Genomic DNA, 20,780 nt, shown 5'->3' with positions numbered 1-20,780 from the left:
GATATTGACCCAGGTTCATAACGTAGGAGAGGACAGGGCCAGGTAAGACAGCCATAGAAGCGCTATGAAGCACCCCCGATCGATATTCGGCTTCTTTTGACAATCGAATCATGAATATACGCTTCATATGAAAGCAGGCCCAGGATGTCCAAAGTGGAAATACTGAAGAGGATCAAGCAACATTAAAAGAGTGATTTCGAAGATGGAGCATCCATGTTTCCAAAGGGTGGCCTGTCTCTACACCCCGCACATCCTGTTAATTACGGCCACAAAGAGCGGAGACGTCCGCCTCCAACATTCTCCTCCTTCATTAAGCGGAGCAGTTATACAGTCATTATTGTGCAGATCCTGCCTTTCATTCGAAATTTAGATTGGCCGGTCACTTCAAAAGGAATGTGAGGGGACTTGGTCCAAGTACACGGTCTCTACTTTGTTGGCAGCCGCTAGTTAGCATTTTGCATCGGGGGGGGAATACACGCAACGTTTAAAGAGCCATTATGCGGAGCAACCAGGTCATGCCATTGTTTGGAGATATTAGACTGAATTAGCGAGAGCTTTGATCAAAAGCTCTCCTGCTATGCCCATCCAAATATAGCCTAATGCATTCTGTAAACAATAAGAGCGCAATCTCCTCAAAGTAGACGACTGACACCCACTGGCTGCAACCCCCAGTATGGGGTGGGGGTGGGGGGGTGGGGGGGATTTATGAAGAATTGGTTACAAGGTTTTGATTGACACTAAAGAAATGCGCTCCTCATTGCAGTTGCAGGCGTCGAATGCATCAAATTCGGAGGTGTGGCGTGTCATTATAGTTGCCGTATTTCAAAATGAAACAGTGCGGTTCTTCATGACGGACACGCAGCTATTTAAAGCTTGGAAACAAAATGAGCATTCTAGTCTTTAGAAAGAAAGATGTGATGCAGAGCTCATTAAAAATGTGCCTAGCTTAATGCTCTGGGTGAACTTTTTCTTAACTGAAAACTGACAATTAGAGCCACTCAAAGAGGATAAGAGATACCAATTTGGTGACAGTGTACAAGCAAAAAAATTGAAAGGGTATTCTTGGAAGGCAAAAGCAAAAAGAACACGTCCAACATCACATTCTTTGCTGATATAAAGCTAACGCCGCATATTTGCCGTCCGTCTACTTCAAACCTATCTTCCATTATACACACACACAAAAAAAAGCTTAGTGATTGCCAGCAAAATAGTCAAAAAATAGTTACTGTCTACGCTACGTATGGTACTCATTGTACTGTATTGTAGCGTCTTTTTAATCGAGACAACCAACGGTTCCTGTCAGCCAGGAGCGCATGGCAATCCAACTGCATCGTCTACAAAAACATGATCTGATTGGAATTATTGCAATGGCACGCATGCTCAACGTGCGCGAGAATGCAGGAAGGAGATGAATCTCACTCACCCAAAACTTGATAAGGAAGAAGGAATTTTGGGGGCCCTTTCCATACAGCTCCTTCAGTCCTCCCTTCTTTTCAGGAAATTTGTCATAAATCTGACGAATGTCCACAGACTCCAGCAGGGCGTCGCTGTAGGAATGATTTGTCTGTCCGATATGCACAAAGAGGTGCTTGTTGTACTGAAAGGATAAATAAAAGATGGACAGTAGTCAATTGCAAATTTGCCGCAAAACAAACTGGTTCTCAATGAGGATCTATTCAGTTCAGTCAGTTGTGCAAAGCCCTCAGATTTATGACTACAAAGAGAAGAGTACTTGATTGAAAACCATGATTGTCATAATAACAATAATAATAATAATAATAATAATAATAATAATAATACTGTAATCCCAAAAATCTGAATATTAGAAAGAAGGAATAGAAGCTTTAGCTTGATCTCATTCAAAGGTACAGATAGAGATTTTACAAGTGGAGCGAGTACATTCAGCAAATCTCGAGTGACTGTGTGAAATTAAAAGCACGAATAAAGTTGACAGCAAAATACTTGTTAGAGCAAGTAAAATCCTCGAATGGGTGGGCACGTCCTTTGTTTAAAAATAAATATGTAAATCAATGAGTGGCAGCAAATCATTTACATGAATGAGAATTAACACGTCCATTAAAAAGCAAATTGTGTGTGGAGCAACTTTTCCACTGCGTTGCCGTCAGGGCAAATGCCACATCTCAAAAGGAGCGTAAGACTTGTGACAGACAGGTTGCGAGTGGTTGCAAATGCAGAAAAAAAGCAACAACCTGCAAACATTGCTTTCTTTCTCTTGAATAAAAATATGAGGTGATTCAGTGTGTGTGAAAATATGCAAAAAAAAAAAAAAATTGGCAGACCGCTGATGAATAAAAAGGACAATTACGAATAGAAGTTCTTTCCTCTTTTTCTGGACACGAGCTGACTTTCTTGAAAAAAGTCCCAGTGTGTTTACAAAGAAGCAAACGGCAATAAGAGGAGATGATGATATTTTATGTTGTATATTTCATGTTCTTCTTACCGAGTCTGGGTCTCTCTGTTGCTCCAGGAAGGCGGAAAACTCCACCAGTCGCAATTTGGTTGTTCCGATAGAGCGGCCCTGCCATGCTGGGGCCGTCGGAGCCGAAGCGGCTGTGGGCTCGTAGCCTACAATCAGACCGAACACAACCATGAGAATTGTCGACATTGAGTTCATGCTTTGAAAATGCGGACTTTAATGCAAAAGTAAAAGATAGAGGTAACTGAAATAAAAGTAAACATTTAGAAATATATTTTTATTATATTATATAAAACACACATTTGACTTGAAATCAACTTTATCGCACTGTAAAATAAAAGCCACGGCATGCTACAGACCAGGCCAACTTGTCATCCAAGTTAACATTTAAACTATATTGAGGGGGAATAGTTTGATTTGTAATTATATATTTTTTTTTTTTAATGCATGGTTGGTTGTACATAGGTGTGACTGTGAGTGCGAATTGTTGTCCAGTCTAACAACCCTGCGAATAGCGGGGGTCGACTGTGGCATATATACAGTCGAACAAGGGATGAGCTCGACATAGTGTTCCACCTTATTGACCAAAATATTCCTTCAAGTGTGTTGTGTGAGTGTCCCTCACTTGAAATTGCTGTTGTGACTGCAGGCTGGATGGGGTAAGCTTGCTGGGTGAAGGGTTTGATGCTGCAAAAAAACCCCAACAAAAAACAAAAAACAGAAAACCCATGAAAACTTGTCCAGAATATGATGTTAAATGTATTCATGATACATACACTCAGACATGGACATGGACAAAATGTGTCACATTCTGCTAAAAAAAAAAAAAAAAAAGAGAAAGCCACAATTTTCCTTAAAGTACCATGAAACTAACAAATGAACTCCAAAAAAAACTGCTTAAAATTAACTACAATTAAAAAAATCAGTCTTTGCTTAATTTTTTTGGTCCAACCAAATTATTATAAGAAAACAAATTCATGAAACTAGCCTAAGGGAGTATGATCATACCCTTAATATTTTGGGGCAATCATTGCAGTCACACAATTTGTGCAACTTTTTTTTTTTCACCAGTCAGCAGCAGTTTTTGGGACGTTCCTTGTGGGCAAACTACTATGGTGCCTTCTCCAGATGGCATGTTGCAGCTCCTTCCACAAATGTTCAAAAGAATTTGAATCAGCACTCAAAGAAGACCAACTCCGAACTCTCTTTTAGCGATTCTAGGGTGTAATTAGCAGTATGTTTTGGGTCAGTGTGCAGTTCAAAGACCCATAAACTGAGAATGACACGAAGCTTTTTGACATTAATTTTAACATTGCTCTCAAGAATGGCTTGATAGTCTTCAGATTCAAGACACCCTGTGCCTGATGTAGCAAAGCAGCCCCACAGTAGGGAGTGCTGTTTTCTTGGTAATTCTTAGCTCTTTAGGTTCTCTTAAATTTGTATCGACTATGACTTTTGTCAGTTTATTTTTGTGAAAATTGTGAGTTTTTCTCCCTTTAACAGCAGGGTACCAGCATCCCCACCTCCGCCCCATAGCTGTACCTGTGGATAACCTTGTTTAAACCTAACCTTTTGAGCAATGTAGCACACTTACTCTTGAGAGGATCCTGGCTGACTCGATATCATCCCTTGCCATATCTAAAGAATTAGATACAATCATGAATAAGATATTAATAGACAACAAACAACAAAGAACATCCAATTGTGAGCCGCTTTTGTGGCAAGAAGAAAATGGCTCTGTGTTCTGGGAAAGAAGTTATCTCCACCAGCACTCCTTCTGATCATGTGCTTATCTGATTGGGGCAGTTGAGCAAAGCCTGGTGTGTAATGTGATTTGGCCCCGGCACGGGCCTCATGGCTGCCCTGCGTGAAGCTGAACAGGACTGATCAATAAGCGGGGTGTCTGGGTGCGAGGCCCTCACCCCTGCTCCGGGGAATGCTGGATGCGGGATGCCGGGCAGTCCCAGTTTGTTGTGAATAGCCGTGGCAGAGACGATCTGAGCTGACGACATGGAGGCCATGCTCTGGAGGGCTTTGTCCTTTACCGACTGGTCCTTTAATATCAGACACAAAAGGCTTAGTACTCGCACAGAAAGAAGGGGGCGGATTGGTATAGCGCATGTTGCATACAGTAGGCAGCAACAGCCACAACCCAGTCAGCACACTGAAAGCTCTAGTGACCTCTCAAACAACACAAGCAGGTTAGAAGAGGATGCAAGAGCATGGCTTTTCAAGTGTTAGCTTTTTTTCTTTTTCAAATGGAGTGCCCCGAACAATGAACACAAGGATTCCAATTCACAGTAACAAGTGGTGGTATGCACTTGAGCAAAACTTTGCATGTTGACGAAAAAAAAAAGAAAAAATAAGGAATTAATAAATAAATAAAACACATCCATTGGCAGCAGCACTTCTATCAAGGCTTCATCAATCGGCATGTTAAAACACCTCCAAACTTTGTGAACAGTTTTATGTAGTAAAACTGAAGGACGCAGATTCCTATGAACTAAGAATCTCTTTTAATCTCTGGACTAGATGTAATTAAAATGCCATGGAGATGTTCAAATTGAAACACCAAATCACAGTGACAGCTTGAAGCAGCGCCTCTAGATTTGGTTTGATCATCACGTGCATTCAGAAAGTTATTTAAATTGAAGCTGTAAAAGCCGGATTCTTAATTGCAGGGGCGTGCAGACCTGAGCTGGAGAAGCCGTGCAGACACAGTGATGCTATCGTGTAAGCATGCTGACAGCCCATGCCGATGAGTGTGACAACAGCAGGACAGCACACAGAGGGACCAATGCATTGGAAAATCCTCTCACTACGGCTAAATCACAGGCAAAAAAAACTAGCCATGGCAGAGCAAAGCCCAGCAAAAAATATATAAAATAATTAAAAAAGCAGAAATAGCTGCACAGATGAAAAGCCCATACTTACCATACTCGTGACCTAAACGCAAACCAACAAGGTTACATTTGTAAAATTGAACATAATAAACAGTGATTTTTTTTTTTCCAACTGTAAATAGTCCTGTGCATACACCGATTGTTTTTACTTTGGTCAATGATGATATTTTTTCCACAAAGGAGTATTCGGGTTACACTGAAATCAGGGAGTGCTTTTGTGGACACATAAAATTTGTAACCCCCCCCCCCTTTAATATTGAAACTATATTTTTGTATTTCTATGAATGTGACTGATTCTCAAAGGGTTTGTTTTTTTCCATTACAGTGGCCCTCATACTCATTTGTAGTTTTCTTCTATTTGGAATTGTCCGATAAACGTATTGCCAAATTAGTGCAGAATCATACAAACTTAAATAATAGTAATTTATCAGTTGTATTGGGCAAAATGTCCATCACCAGAAGTGCAAAACCCCATCAGAAAATGTAAGGATCACATTTTTTTCCCTCCTTTTATCCAGAGCGAATTTTGTTTCTAGATCAGACATTTATTTGTTTATTTCAACGGGAGCAAACATTTGATCCTTCATTCTGATACTCCAATCTAACAATGTAAATGCTATTCTGGGCAATATAGTCTCAGAGCCAGTGAGGCCTGAAGAGTAATGCCCAAAACTCAACATAGAGAAAACGAAGGTGTTTTTGTATTTAATAAATGAGCTCCAGCTTCAATGCAAATGCCCCGCTCTCAGCTTGTCATTACTTGAAACAAAAACAACAGTGGCATAATGACTCATTTTACTGAGGTGCCGTAGACATGAGTAGAAACAGCAGGTTTTCATTGATGACCCCCACCGCCACCCTCACCCACAAAAAAAGAAGGAAAAAAAAAAGGAAGGGCACACTTGTAGATCTCTTTGCCACTGGAGTCTAATTTGCTTTAAATGAGAAAAGACAGGGATTCATACAAAAGCCGTCTGTTTTTCCTCACAGAGCTGCCTGTGACTCTGAAAGAGCAGGCATTCATGTGGCTGGCTCGCTCTCTGTGGCTCTTTACACATAGACACACCACAGATTAATGAGGCGTCATTACTGGGTATGGAATACTGGGAGTGAAACAACAAAGTGTGAAAGTCAAAATGTATAGTACGACACCCGAAGGAGAAAAAAAAAGGCAGAATGGAAGTTTTCTTTTTCCGTTCTTCGTTAACTTAATTTGTTCTTGAATAATGACTTAGTTCAAATTCATATGCCCTTCTCATTAGTGCACTTGGGCGATTTTTTAAAAATTTTTTTATGTCAGCACAAATGAAAGAAAATCTAATGTGACCGCCCAAGAAAAATAAAAAGGAAAGACAGCAAGTGCAAGCCACAGTACTGTGAGAGCATTGTCGATTTATCAACAGGTTGACGGGAGGACAGAAAGCAGAAGGCATTTCGCATTTCACCAAACTGCCGGCTTGTCAGCCTTTCTGCGCTCTCAATGCAAACTGCTGAGCCCTTGACAGAAGAAGAAAGTTAGCTTACACTGTCAAATGAAGGTGTCCTCCACTTGTATTGATGCATTTACACACACACATCCCCTGTTCTGCCAGGCCCCTTGAAAGAGCAACGGCCTCAGCCAATCGCTAAACAGCCAACGCCAGCATGCTTTCCCTCATTAAAGCCGTTTAGCATCGAGTCAGTTTGGAATCTGGTAGCTTCGCATCATAAGTAAGCTAAGTTTCAACCACATTAACATCAGCGTGCAAGATGTCTCAAAAGTCACGATACACTTCCTTTTCGTTTCAAGTGTCATTCAGACAGACGTGAGACCTTCCGCATTTAACATCTTAGGCTTTGCAGTTTTTGGGAAGCGTAGTCGACAATTGACACTGGAGCAGCGTTGCAAAATTGTCGCCTGGCAAGAAGTTTTGTCCCTGACAGTTCCGCGCCAGCTTGAGAAGCTTTATGGCCCTCGCACTGCTCCACTAATCGTATAATTTACGCTATCAATGTGCAAGAGTATCTGTTCTTGACAACTTGATGTGGCAGAAAGCCTGCTAAAATCACCACGGATGAAAACGCCAAAACTCAAGAGAGCATGTGTTTGTGGAAAGCCAGGGAAACTAGCTGGAGAGATGCATAGGACTGAAGGCTGTCAAGGACAGAAAAATCTCTCGCAAGGCAGCGATTTGCAAAGCCTGAGCAGTGACCTCAGTCAGTCCGAATAAGACCAAATAGAAAAAAGGAAGTGTCTAATAACTTTTGAGTGAGTCACCCTTTATTGGGTCAGATGCTTAGTCCTTGAGCTTATCAAATAGGTTCCTCTAATACAGATTCCAAAAATATTTTGCCATACTTTGGGGATCGATTCGTTTTGGCAATGTAAGCAGATAATGTTTTATTAATATGATTATTATGTACATTGTCAAAATAAATACATAAATAAACAACATCAGTTAGACATTTTATGGGCTACACAACTGCTCTTAGAACACGAATAAACAAATTGATGTTAGTCAAAACATATGGTAAGTAGGTGAGATGGAGGTGAAAGGGTGTTGTTCGAGAGAAAAAGGACCAAGTCAACAGAAGATTTGGGTTAGTAGGTGGGGGGATGGGCATCAGGTATTAGTTAAGTCCCCGTGGGAAGAGGGAGTTTAGTTCAGACGCACAGCAACAAACAAGCCCAGAAGCAGAAAAGCGCATACCTTTAGCTTGGAATGAAACTCACGAGATTTCCTTCTGGCTAGAACCTGAATGTGACTAGACACCTGCGGGGTAGGGGAGGGGAGGAAAACAAAGGAAGAGCCTGTAACCATAGCAATGAAAAGCCCCCTGTAACTGGGCAAAGCCAGACGTACCTTAATGGCAGCTTGGATTTCTCGAACTTTCTTTCTTGCTAAGACCTGTATGTGACTAGACACCTCCATTCAAAAGAGAAAAGGGGAAAATAAACAAAACGAGAACACACATGTCTTTGTCAGGGAGACAAGGTGCAGGTCAGTGGCATCTCCACACAGCACACCGTGCTAGCATCCAATAAAGCATTATCCTGTGTGTCGTCGTCACTTAAGTGAGCTGATTAAGGAGGATGCAGGCCCCTTTAGAACCCATTAAGAGCACACAGATGTGAGCCGCTGTGTACTGAATGTCAATTGGTTAGTCTCATATTCTTATGGGAACTGGATGAGGCATTTCACCAGCCAAGTTTACTCCCTGTGCAAAAGATGGAGGGCATTGTTAATACAATCATCGCTAACGCTAATGTGCTAGCAGGTGTGAGTCAAAGAAGGTCTCTGATCACCAGTGGCAATGATTACCTATTGAGGTTGACACAACAGGAAGACTGACAGTCCAAAAATTTGAAAACATTTTCGTACGGAGGTGAGAAAGATACATTTTCAGGTTCCTTAGCATACTTGCGTTAATGTGTAGCTATTGCACAGCCGCATCTTGGCTTACAAGAGGCTTGATGTCAGCTTTTCAAGCTATGAGCCATCGCTTGGAGGATTTTTTTGCTTTGACTTGTGAGGAAAAATGTTCGATACGAGCATTTAAATAGCAATTCAACTCAGATATTTGGAAGCTAGTGAACGATTGTTCAAAGTTGAGGGCACAAGCTGTATTCACCACTTCCAGTTGAAGTTTACCATCAAAAAATAGCATTTAAAAAATAAATTTTTTTGTGTGTAGTTAAAACAACCACCTAACTTTACCTTAGGAACATTCACTATAGCTTCATGCTTGCACACAATACAAAACACCGTAGATGGGCTAACGAATAACATTAATCCCGCAGTGCAGCATCACATGTAGACAGATAATTGAAAAATGTTCACAGACATATCTTTTTGATCCTCTTTGAAAAATGACTATTCCTGTAACGTACACTTTGTGTACATCTGTACGTCTGCATTATACAGCCCTCTCTTGGCCAAGGCGAGCACACCAGAGGGAGCGCAATGTGGGGCAAGAATAAATAATCACATTTCCATTTCATTTGAATAAGGAAAGATGATTTGCAAAATGAGTGTTATGACTTATGAGCGTGGTCACGGAAAATAAATGAAACTCCTAAGTCAAGGGATCACTGTAATGTGTAAAATTCCCCCAAACAAATGAAGCACAATAACTGCATTATGTTGTTGCTACAGTGCTCAACATCAACAAATACACACCAACAGATTTGTTATGAAACGTTCAGTTTCATTTCAGAATGACTATTTTCTATGGCACGCTATTCAATGTAATATATTAATTTATTGTCAATATGCACACACGACAAATGGATTCATTTTCAAGCACAAACCGATGTTGCAAAAATCAATTTCATAACGTCCTAAGTTAACATTCAAAACAATTTAACCAGAGGAAAGTCGAATCGTCGTTAAAATGCTGATATCTGTTCTTGTGTGTTTATTTATGTAAAGCACTATAGGCTCTGTCATTGCTACCAATACGCCAATGATACATCAATGGAAATCTTCAACAAATCCTGACTGCTTATAAAGAACAAAAGAGTATTTTTTGCTTGTCTACAATGACAAACAGCACCATTAAATCGAGGCCATGCGTTTGGTTCAACAAACCTTGGAATCAGTATAGAAAAACAAACACTCTTCTTTTGTGTTCCTCTCGAGGTCACGTCTAAATCGACAAGTATTCTATTTAAAACGTCCATTTGTATTGGATTTGAAAACATACTCTTTGGTCACTTTTGCCCAGGGCTTTTCTTTAGTATTTTGTGAACATTACATACACGAGGGATAATCTGGACAAACTCCTCTTGATTGTCAGTCTACTTGTATGACTGATGACTGCCCTTTTCCATTCTAAATCGTTTTTTTGGAAATGGCATTCTTCAGGCTTCTGATTGTCCAGTAACAATCTTTGGTTTGAGTACAGTGCCACTGGTTGCCTCCAAAAGTCTGTTCATGTAATAGATTTCATTTTTTTTTTACTACATCCATAGAGTGGACATGAAATGTCAGCACAGCCCTGTTCAAAGTTTTTGCGCTCTACCAAAAATGAAGCCAAGATAAATAATTTCAAAACTTTTTCCAACATGAATGTGACCTTTAAAATTTACAACTCACTTGAAGAATGTTTTCATCTTTTCCAGAAGGAAAGTGCTTTTTTTCATATCCACTGTATGCAAGGCCCTAGGCTGAGTTGAAAAGCCGAGGTACAAAAAAAAAGTCTTTCCTCATTTCGGTCTGATCAATCAATACTCATACATGATGACCAAAAGTCACTTTGTGCAGCTTCTAAATTTTGGAAATTTCCTGTTTAGATGAGGTCAATGAGACCCTCACGTCATCTTTACCAATTAACTGTTTTGTTTTGTTTTGTTTTTTTAAACAATCATTTTGGTTGATTTTCTTCACACACAAACATGACATGTCCTTTGTAGCCCTCAATTCAAGATTAGCAACATTTATTTTAGAGCAACGAATCTTGTCATTTACAGGGCTGCACCGATACCGATTATCGGATCGTACAAATGCAATGCACTGATACCAGGTCAGCAACCTGACAAATACCTTCCGGGTTGGAGCCGTGTCAACCATGTATGCGTGGCACTTTAAGGTCACAAAGCCCCGTTGATAATGATGGTTGATAATGAAGTGGTCATATTCTGCTCGTTTTCTGTATTTTATCATTTAATGTGCTCCAGAACAGCTTTTGTTCATTTTTAGGAGCCTAAATTGTGATTTGTGTTACTTTCAAGGTGATATTTTACAGATGTAGACACACTTTTGGGGCATTTAACTAATTTGCAGTTTTTGGATGAAACAGTGTCGCCGTGTTTTCTTTGCTTCAGCGTCGTTCATTTTCTACTAGTTTGGTTGCATAATTAATGCTTGCTCGCAGTTCAGTGCGACCACAATTCACGGTTACATAAGCGGTCATGCTACGACTGCGGGAGTTGACTTAGACACCACATAAAGCAAAGTGTTTTTGAAAATTACAAAAAATCACAACTGCAAGACGGAATCGGTATCGGTACTTGGTATCGGTGAGTACAGAAACGTAAATACTTGTACTTGTAAGCGCACTTGTATGCGATCTGAAAACAGTCATATCGGTGCATCCCAAGTCATTCACAGATGTTAGCATAGTCTGTATTTCCTCACTCTGGTTCAGAAATATGAGCTCATCTGTGGTCAGAGTTGTGCGTGCAGCCTGCTGAGAGCAGGATGTGCTCCCCCGACACAGACGACAGAACAAACACTCTTTGGTTCGATATGGTACCAAAATATTAAGGCCTCGACTTTCCCCATTAATAAAGACTTCTACCACAGCCAAGTGCATGAACTCTGTGATTTCATTTACGAGGACAAGGAATATTTTCAGTAACTGTGGTTACTTCTTTTTTACATGACGTCTCATTGATGCTGATGAATGCATCATGTACAAGTGAATTATCGTGTTAAATTAAAGGCTAGATTTTGAGCAAAGGGTGGTCATGAGGTCATAGAATTGTAAAAGGGGAAACCAATTGATGTTTTCCTCTGCACATCCACTAGAGCTAAGGCTCTTATGTGTGTTTCAAAGTGGAACTAAGAGTGACAATTTCAGAGATGTCTAAATCCAGGGACATCTGTTCATGCGACATGGCTGTGACAGGGGATTAGTCCGCCCATGCAATGGAGACAGTCCCCTTCTTCTTACCTGCTTGCGAGTTCTCGTCTTTCCAGTCCGAAGCTTGATATATCTGGCAATCAGCTCATTCCGACCTGCAAGAACATGGACTGGTAAGAGCTGAGGTCCTGTAGCGCTAAGTTGACAATGGCTGTACATAGTTTTTTTTGGGTCTTTTTTTGAGTGTGCTTGATCATAAAAAGATTTTGGACTGAAAATAAATTGTTCTACGTCGATTGGTATAATATTACCCTTTTTATACATGTGGCTGGCTTTGTAACCAGATATGTATACTGGTAAACATACAAGACGCTGCTCTTGCATGAAAACACCATACGGTATTAGCATTAAAAAAAAAATGCTCCAGAAGCACAGCCTCTCAAATTAATGCAAATCAATCTCATTCTCTTCCAAACCTAACACAATGAAAGACATAGCTGTTCGTTCTACTGCAGAGGAGCAAATGGATGAAATGGGTTTCAAAGAGAGCAGATCTGACTAGATTCTAATTAATGTGCATCTTTGTACAGATTTCCAATTAACAATGGCTCTAAACATTCTTGCGCCCTCAGGTCTGCTCTAATTGTTGTCACAATGCACATGACCCCTGCTTAGCCCTTTCATATGTTAATAACATGCCGCCAAACAAAACTATTAGACAAATTATAGGTTGGGGGGGGCTCTAATTATGTGCCCAGCTGTAGCTAACCAATGCCAGGGTTCTGATCGACTGTTCTATGAAATGTGCAACCACCCTTCACAAATCACGGCAACATTTTTGTGCCTTCACTTCATTGTCGGATATCCTCACCATGATACCTGAACAAACTGCACAAATGCTAATATGATCAATTACGATGTATTATATTGTACAATTAACACCATCAGAAGAGACATAGCAGGCAGTAACTACAAACTGAAATGCAGTCACATCCAGGCCTGGTGCTTTTACGATTCTTTTTTTTTTTTTTTGTGGCTGTAGGAAAACGACAAAACACGACTAACATGTCATTCAAACTTCAATATTCTGTTACGTGGTAGGAACAGATCCAAATGCTTAATGTTCGGGACCAATTGCAGCACAGATCCTTCTGACATTTCTTCTATATTATGTTTTGACATCCTAAAGAGTAAGAGTATCCCGAGAAAGAAAATTACACATATTGTATGAGCTGCAAATCAAATTCGGTGCTTCTACCCCACTGTTAATTTGGTGTGACTGACAATTTATTTTGAATGTTAGGGTTAGGTCAGCCTTAGTGCACGCAGCCACGTGTTTTCTGCGGGGAAATAAACATCTGGGGATTTGCAGCTCGAGCCTGCTTGTGCCATGAGCCTGTAAACTTTAGCAGATGGCCAAAGATTTCAGTAATTCACACACAGTGGAAACATAACGTGACAATACAGGCATTCATGCAACCTCCTGATTCTGAGATCAAAGCACACAAATGGCCATCTGAAAGCTTGCTTGCTATTGAATAATTCATTCTTTTCACTCGACTGGGCGAAAGAAGCTCGGTATCTGTATTTGCACAGCAAAATAACAATGGCTTAAAAATGTCTCCAGACATAATTTTGCCTTTGCGACCCGAAATCTATCAGGTACGAGACTGGTCCACAAACACATTGAAATAGGACAAAAATAAAATAGAGCAGAAATGTTCTCTCACGTTTGTGAAATCCGGAGAGCTCGCACATCACAGAGGTTGGATTGATTTTGCAGAACCGGCTGTCAATTAATGTCTTCGCTGTTTTATGAGCAGGCAATTTCAGAATCCTTCAGAAAGCAGGAAGCAAGAAAATATTGTCGGGATGCAGTCAAGTGAGGCCATAAACAGCATCAGTGTACTGAGCAGGGCATAACATCCTATGGTGAGTTGTTCCACCAAGATATTACATGGATCAATAATAATGACTGCCCGACTTCCACGGGCAAGTTAAATGGCAAATGGGGCTGGTAAATTCACTACCCTGCCGGGGAAAGTTGTAAAAAAATAATAAATAAAATATAAGAAACAACTGTACATGATTAAAGGATCTAATGATGATGGTATATAGAGTGAACTGTCAAATGACAAATAAGACTGGAACAATACAACAAAGTTGCAAGCATTCCGAGGTCAATTTCTGGCCCACAGCTTTCATACACAATAGCATTTTTAACACAGAGGAAGAAGTATTTTTATTGGTCATGTACACACACGTACACCAAGTTTGACCTCCGTAGGATTGGAGTTATTATAATAATAATGATTATTATTATAGCCATTAATGAACAGATGAATGCATACTGTATTATGGATTTTTTTCAGTGTAGACATGTTTCACTTCAGATTAAAATAATTTCTTTAAAGTTTGTAGTTCTGTTTTCCAGCATCACTGATAACCGGAACCTTGCTTTGAATGAAGTTTTTTTTTAAACACGTTTTTACTTACATGCTTCCTGCTTTAACAGCTTTTTTTCAACTAAGCTCTGCCCCTAGTTAGTGGAGGAGTTCCCAGGGTTAAGTAAAGTCGTGCAGTTGTACCAAAACTTGCAGAGGCCTGAGAAAATTAACTCTTTAAAGGCGCGTTCTTGTTACTCAAAGTAGCAGGAGGATTAAACATTTATTGTGAGCTGTCCAAGATGGGTCTCAGTGGCTCTGAAGGAGCTAGGAAATATGAATGGCACTCCACCAGCATCTCCACAAAAGGATGGTGGCTCAACTTTCACTAGGCCGTCCCCGAGTCGCCCATTGCTCATTCAGTCAGAAATCCAATTTAGCTACCAGCATCCTCTCTTAGAAAGCTGTGACAGACTCCCTCTGTTGTGAATAACAATGACGGACATTGTCACATTTTGCTGTGGACCTACCTCAGTGATGCCACGCCCACAAACAACTTCTCCCACAGAAAAACAACAGGTGTCGAAATAAAATAAGAACAAGTCAAGCCTTTTTTTTTCCCTGACATAGATTGGCGGTGGACCGGGAGTAAGGCGGCTTTGGGGTCTCTGTACGAACAAAAAAAAAGCTTGTCTTTCAATTCAGAAACCAATGCCATTTGTAACATAACCCGGCTATTTTGGATCAAGGCATGCTAAACAAATAACGGTCTTGGGTCTGTCCTCTGAACAGCAAGAACAATGCTTTGCAGCTCTCTTCCAGTTTTTTCTTCTCCAATTTTAAAACGCATTCAATTCTGGTAAAAGCACCACCACACCCCGCCTTTTTTTTTTCTTTCCCTAATGCAGGCACGACCACAGTCACATCTGGGCTATAGCACTCGTCCAGCCCAGAGCCTGGCTTGGAATCAGCCTGCAGATAGCCTGCAAGTGGTCCGCAAGTGTGCGGCTTCTAGCACTTTGCTTGAGAGACACACAGCAGCCCCCCACATCACAAGGCACATGTGCCATAGCGGCTGGCCTGTAGGGACTGACCTATCAATAGCCTTCTTTTCAAATCTTTAAAAAGAACACAGTGCATTCCAACTACAAAGTACAAGCAAATGATTGAAACTGTCACACAGCCTCTTGACTGTTATTTACTGCTCTTCTATCAAGTCACATGAACGGCTCATTCCTTTTCTCACATGCCAAAACAACTGATGATTTCTGCTTCTTGCTTTGCGCAGTGGAACAAGGAAAACGAATGTGGCAAATTTCCCCAAAAAAGAATCCTGACTTGTTTGTGCAGATGCCAACCTGGATTCTTTATTTAAAGCACATATGTCAATCCAAGGGCCCGCGGGCCAAATCCGGCCCGCGAGAATCTTTTCTTCTCTTAATTTTGTCAAGAATCCACACACTGATGACGGCGTAAAATCCCAATAATTTATACACAAAGAAAAATTACCCTGCAAATTTAGTCAGCCTTAAAAGAAATTTTCACTGCCAATGCTGGGACAGAGGCGTCATCCAGAACTAACCCAGAGTGGGCATTTGGCAGTACAGTAATTAAAATTTAACTGAGAACATTCCATTGAACATGTTAGGATTTCTTCATCCATTTTCTTGACTGCTTGTCTTCATTTGGCTCGCAGGTGAGCTGGAGCATACTGTCAAACCTTTTTTGATATAAAAACAACATTTGCAGTCTGATCTCTTTCAATTTTACTAGATCAGGTTAAAATCAATACATACATGTTGATCCTTCAAACTCAGAAGAAATTACGAAGCAAGACGTAACCGTTCTTTCGCTATGGCGAACCCACATCATAGCAATTCACTCATCGCATTTACAAGTGGCATACATCTCCACAAAAGGATGGTGGCTCAACTTTCACTAGGCCGTCCCCGAGTCGCCCATTGCTCATTCAGTCAGAAATCCAATTTAGCTACCAGCATCCTCTCTTAGAAAGCTGTGACAGACTCCCTCTGTTGTGAATAACAATGACGGACATTGTCACATTTTGCTGTGGACCTACCTCAGTGATGCCACGCCCACAAACAACTTCTCCCACAGAAAAACAACAGGTGTCGAAATAAAATAAGAACAAGTCAAGCCTTTTTTTTTCCCTGACATAGATTGGCGGTGGACCGGGAGTAAGGCGGCTTTGGGGTCTCTGTACGAACAAAAAAAAAGCTTGTCTTTCAATTCAGAAACCAATGCCATTTGTAACATAACCCGGCTATTTTGGATCAAGGCATGCTAAACAAATAACGGTCTTGGGTCTGTCCTCTGAACAGCAAGAACAATGCTTTGCAGCTCTCTTCCAGTTTTTTCTTCTCCAATTTTAAAACGCATTCAATTCTGGTAAAAGCACCACCACACCCCGCCTTTTTTTTTTCTTTCCCTAATGCAGGCACGACCACAGTCACATCTGGGCTATAGCACTCGTCCAGCCCAGAGCCTGGCTTGGAATCAGCCTGCAGATAGCCTGCAAGTGGTCCGCAAGTGTGCGGCTTCTAGCACTTTGCTTGAGAGACACACAGCAGCCCCCCACATCACAAGGCACATGTGCCATAGCGGCTGGCCTGTAGGGACTGACCTATCAATAGCCTTCTTTTCAAATCTTTAAAAAGAACACAGTGCATTCCAACTACAAAGTACAAGCAAATGATTGAAACTGTCACACAGCCTCTTGACTGTTATTTACTGCTCTTCTATCAAGTCACATGAACGGCTCATTCCTTTTCTCACATGCCAAAACAACTGATGATTTCTGCTTCTTGCTTTGCGCAGTGGAACAAGGAAAACGAATGTGGCAAATTTCCCCAAAAAAGAATCCTGACTTGTTTGTGCAGATGCCAACCTGGATTCTTTATTTAAAGGGCGGTTACTCTTCCAAGGACAATCTCTCTCTCTTTCTCTCTCTCTTTTCTTCTCTTAATTTTGTCAAGAATCCACACACTGATGACGGCGTAAAATCCCAATAATTTATACACAAAGAAAAATTACCCTGCAAATTTAGTCAGCCTTAAAAGAAATTTTCACTGCCAATGCTGGGACAGAGGCGTCATCCAGAACTAACCCAGAGTGGGCATTTGGCAGTACAGTAATTAAAATTTAACTGAGAACATTCCATTGAACATGTTAGGATTTCTTCATCCATTTTCTTGACTGCTTGTCTTCATTTGGCTCGCAGGTGAGCTGGAGCATACTGTCAAACCTTTTTTGATATAAAAACAACATTTGCAGTCTGATCTCTTTCAATTTTACTAGATCAGGTTAAAATCAATACATACATGTTGATCCTTCAAACTCAGAAGAAATTACGAAGCAAGACGTAACCGTTCTTTCGCTATGGCGAACGCACATCATAGCAATTCACTCATCGCATTTACAAGTGGCATATTTGAGCCTTGGCAATGCCTCTGCTTTCTGAGTGCTCTCAATAATTTAATTACTCTTGCACAGGACTAATTCTTTTTTGCTTCTAAACACTGAATTAATTGTTGTGTGTGTGTGTGTGTGTGTGTGTGTTTGTGTGTAGGTGTGTGTGTATAGGCTGTGTGCATGATGCAAGTGTGTGTTTTTTGTGTGTGTGTGTGTGTGGGGGGGGGGGCAACACACGTCTTGGTGACTTAAGGGTCCCATGCGAAAATTAACATACCAATAAAGCAAATTAACAATATCAAGGTACTTATCGAAGGTCTTTGGTGTTCACAGACAGGAGGAGGCACTCTTTCAAAAGCATAATCAATTTGATCAGTTTTGCCAAGTGCAGGAAACAACTGACAAAGGCTGGCAAGAGCAGAGCCTGTTTAGCGGGGCGCCCACCATTTATTGTTATTCATGTATTATGTAAGAGTTTTTACTGGGATAGGGCAAACTATGCTGATCCATATTTTAGGTTTCTCTGAGAAGAACAAGTTCAAAGGGAAAATTCATTTTGTCTCTTATCCAAGACAAACTTACAGCAATTAAACTAAATATGAGCGGGTGTCTCACAGGTGTTTCCTCAGGCATAGAGGGGCTGGTGGTTTTATTACACCGCATAACAGTCAGGCTCATTTAGCCTGCAGGCCACTGCTGATGGAAGTCAGAGGATAACATCTACTGATCATGACATCCGGCTCCATCCAAGCTACTCTGAGGTGAAAGTGTTGCTGTCGGATTAAAAAAAAAAATGTCAAGGCCACACACTGCCTGATGCAGATACTTTGAAATAAACAAAGTTATTCTTTGCCACACAAGAGACTTGGTTTTTGCATTCAGGCACAGCACACATTCAGTACAAAATGTTATTCAGTCACTAGTAAGTAAATACAATAACAAGGACATATGCGGACCAGATGTTAATCTAACTACATTGCTGAAGTTATTGCTGTTCATACCATGTTAATGAACTTGAATAGAAATGAAATAACTGATTCCGTCTGTAAAAGCATGGACATAAAAACTAGCATGCACCGTGTATCTGAAAAGTCAATAGCTAGCATTTCTGTGCAACGAATGAAAGTATTTCAAGAATTATTCTGTAAACAAGCTTTGTGGCGGCATAGATCTTCATGGTAATTGACAAATATTTGGTGGATTTCAGTGACCGTTTCGAAATACAGCCACAGCAAAAATCAAGTTCTCTTCATAATGCTGTGTTCAACTGTAATTAACAGCTCTTTAAAAATCCATTTGTCCCTACTCTGGACACCAAAAGAAATCAATACTTAACTTCAAACGACCTTATTGAGCCGGCTAAAAGGCTTTATTGCAGGGGCTGGTCCAGGCACAGTTGAGCTAATGTGTTAGTTGAACAGTGGGGGATTAAAGGTCAGGTGTTCTCTCAAAATCTTACAAGACATCACAAAGCAGCGGGTCACTAACCTGAGCCTTCCTGGAGACACTGAGAGGATTACAGCAGCAACCTCTGCTGAACTTTGGCTGTATTCAGACAAGGCTAAGAAGGGAAAGACAGCATCTTTGTCACCCGGGCTGGTCCAACCCCATTCTGATTCTTCTGCTCGCCGCTGTACGCCTCTCAAACAAGGCTAAAAGCTGAAACCCGCGAGGCTCCGCTCTGTGCAATACACTCCCAGGGGACCAATTTGCACAGCCAGCCCTCGTCTGAATCACTCTATCAATTAGGAGCCACTGTGTTTATCATCACGTACATTATTGTAGAGACTGGCCTGGTCATTGTGTTTGAGCTGTGTCTCTCAAGAGAGGAGAGAGAGAGAGAGGGATGAAATAAATGACCAGGGAGAGATGCTACAGTTGGACAGGCATGCTGGACTAATCTGAAAAGACGGCTATAATTATGAGTCTCCCGAAAAAAGAGTTTGTGCATATGTGTGAACACGGTAGAAACAGTCAGGAAGTTGCGCTGCCCCCTTCTCTACGACAAAGTAAGACACAGAGTAAAATCAATATTTTCAATCTCTGGGGATCAATGGCATGTCGGAGCACAAAGGAAGAGGGGCTGAATGCGACTAATATTATAAAACGAAGAGTCTAACTTTGTGGGCATGATGATGGCTATTTCAAGTTGAAATCATGATCGCAGGCTGAGAGACTCATTGGATGTACAGTAGTTCAAATTGTGCGTTGCTTTAATCTCTCAGCAGCGGAGATATTTTGACGTTCTCTGAAGTCATGCAGTAAAGCCACATTGCAATTGAATAATATGGGTTGAGTAAGATATGTTGAACCGGTGACATGCCGTTGCATATGATGATGTGGTGTCTGTGGTTCTTTTGTTGACAGGGATTCTGTGCAGTGTTGAGAGACACTTGTCACTTGTCATCAAACAGCAAAAGAATAGATGACAGGCTCTGTTAGCGGCGGCGTGCAGTCCGTGTGCTTGAGAATGATACTAGCACTCGGATTTCATTCATATGCTGATTACTCCGAATGGTCCCATCAGTGTGAGATGATCTCATCAGAATAAAAGCGTTGCATCAATGGAATATGATGTAATCAGTGTGAGACGTGATTTCTTGAAAAGAGGATGAAAGCGACGCTGCATCTTTAAGAAGAGCCGAGTTTCTGTGTTTTAGTCAAACAAAAGCAGCCAACAGGGAACATGAAACCTGAAACCAGAAGCCTGGCTCCAAGGGCCTCGCACAGACCTCACAGCTGGGACACACCCTATGGTCGACTGATTCAGACAAGCAGTGGCCTGCTATTCACCACCCACAACAGACAAATGTAAACCCAGCTTGCATGTCTCTTGAAATTGCTTAAAATATATATGAATCTACCGTGTCTCTAAATGTCGACAATATTTCAAGATAACACCTTTAAAACTCCAAAAACCCTAACTGGGGAAAATGAGAAACCTGGAGGAGGGGCCGCAGAGTTGTGATGAATTTGGACACGCCTAATGTATTTTATGCTATATGTGATGTTTTGAGATTAAATCCCCCAAATTCACACTTACATTGAAAAGAAAAC

The 20,780-nt window shown here is 41.0% G+C and overlaps 1 protein-coding gene across 9 annotated transcripts in view; it reads right to left on the bottom strand.

Annotated features, from left to right (window-relative positions):
• tead1b (TEA domain family member 1b) overlaps nucleotides 1-20,780 on the bottom strand; it is a 49,272-nt gene that overhangs the window by 5,693 nt on the left and 22,799 nt on the right. For 3 of the 9 annotated variants that reach the window (XM_019886768.1, XM_019886767.1, XM_019886769.1), the window contains 8 exons: nucleotides 11,998-12,062; nucleotides 8,031-8,246; nucleotides 5,372-5,383; nucleotides 4,360-4,491; nucleotides 4,032-4,075; nucleotides 3,063-3,124; nucleotides 2,462-2,586; nucleotides 1,424-1,597 (listed from right to left, as the gene is read on the bottom strand). In XM_019886768.1, coding sequence (XP_019742327.1) covers nucleotides 1,424-1,597; nucleotides 2,462-2,586; nucleotides 3,063-3,124; nucleotides 4,032-4,075; nucleotides 4,360-4,491; nucleotides 5,372-5,383; nucleotides 8,031-8,246; nucleotides 11,998-12,062 — 830 coding nt within the window. The remainder of the gene's footprint in view (nucleotides 1-1,423; nucleotides 1,598-2,461; nucleotides 2,587-3,062; nucleotides 3,125-4,031; nucleotides 4,076-4,359; nucleotides 4,492-5,371; nucleotides 5,384-8,030; nucleotides 8,247-11,997; nucleotides 12,063-20,780) is intronic. The other 6 variants (XM_019886771.1, XM_019886772.1, XM_019886773.1 and 3 more) reach the window with 6 other exon arrangements.

The sequence above is a fragment of the Hippocampus comes genome, unplaced genomic scaffold, assembly GCF_001891065.2.
Source record: "Hippocampus comes isolate QL1 unplaced genomic scaffold, H_comes_QL1_v1.1 scaffold261, whole genome shotgun sequence".
Lineage (NCBI taxonomy): Eukaryota > Metazoa > Chordata > Actinopteri > Syngnathiformes > Syngnathidae > Hippocampus > Hippocampus comes.
Note: the sequence above shows the minus strand (reverse complement) of the source record. Positions and strands in the feature narration are given on the sequence as shown.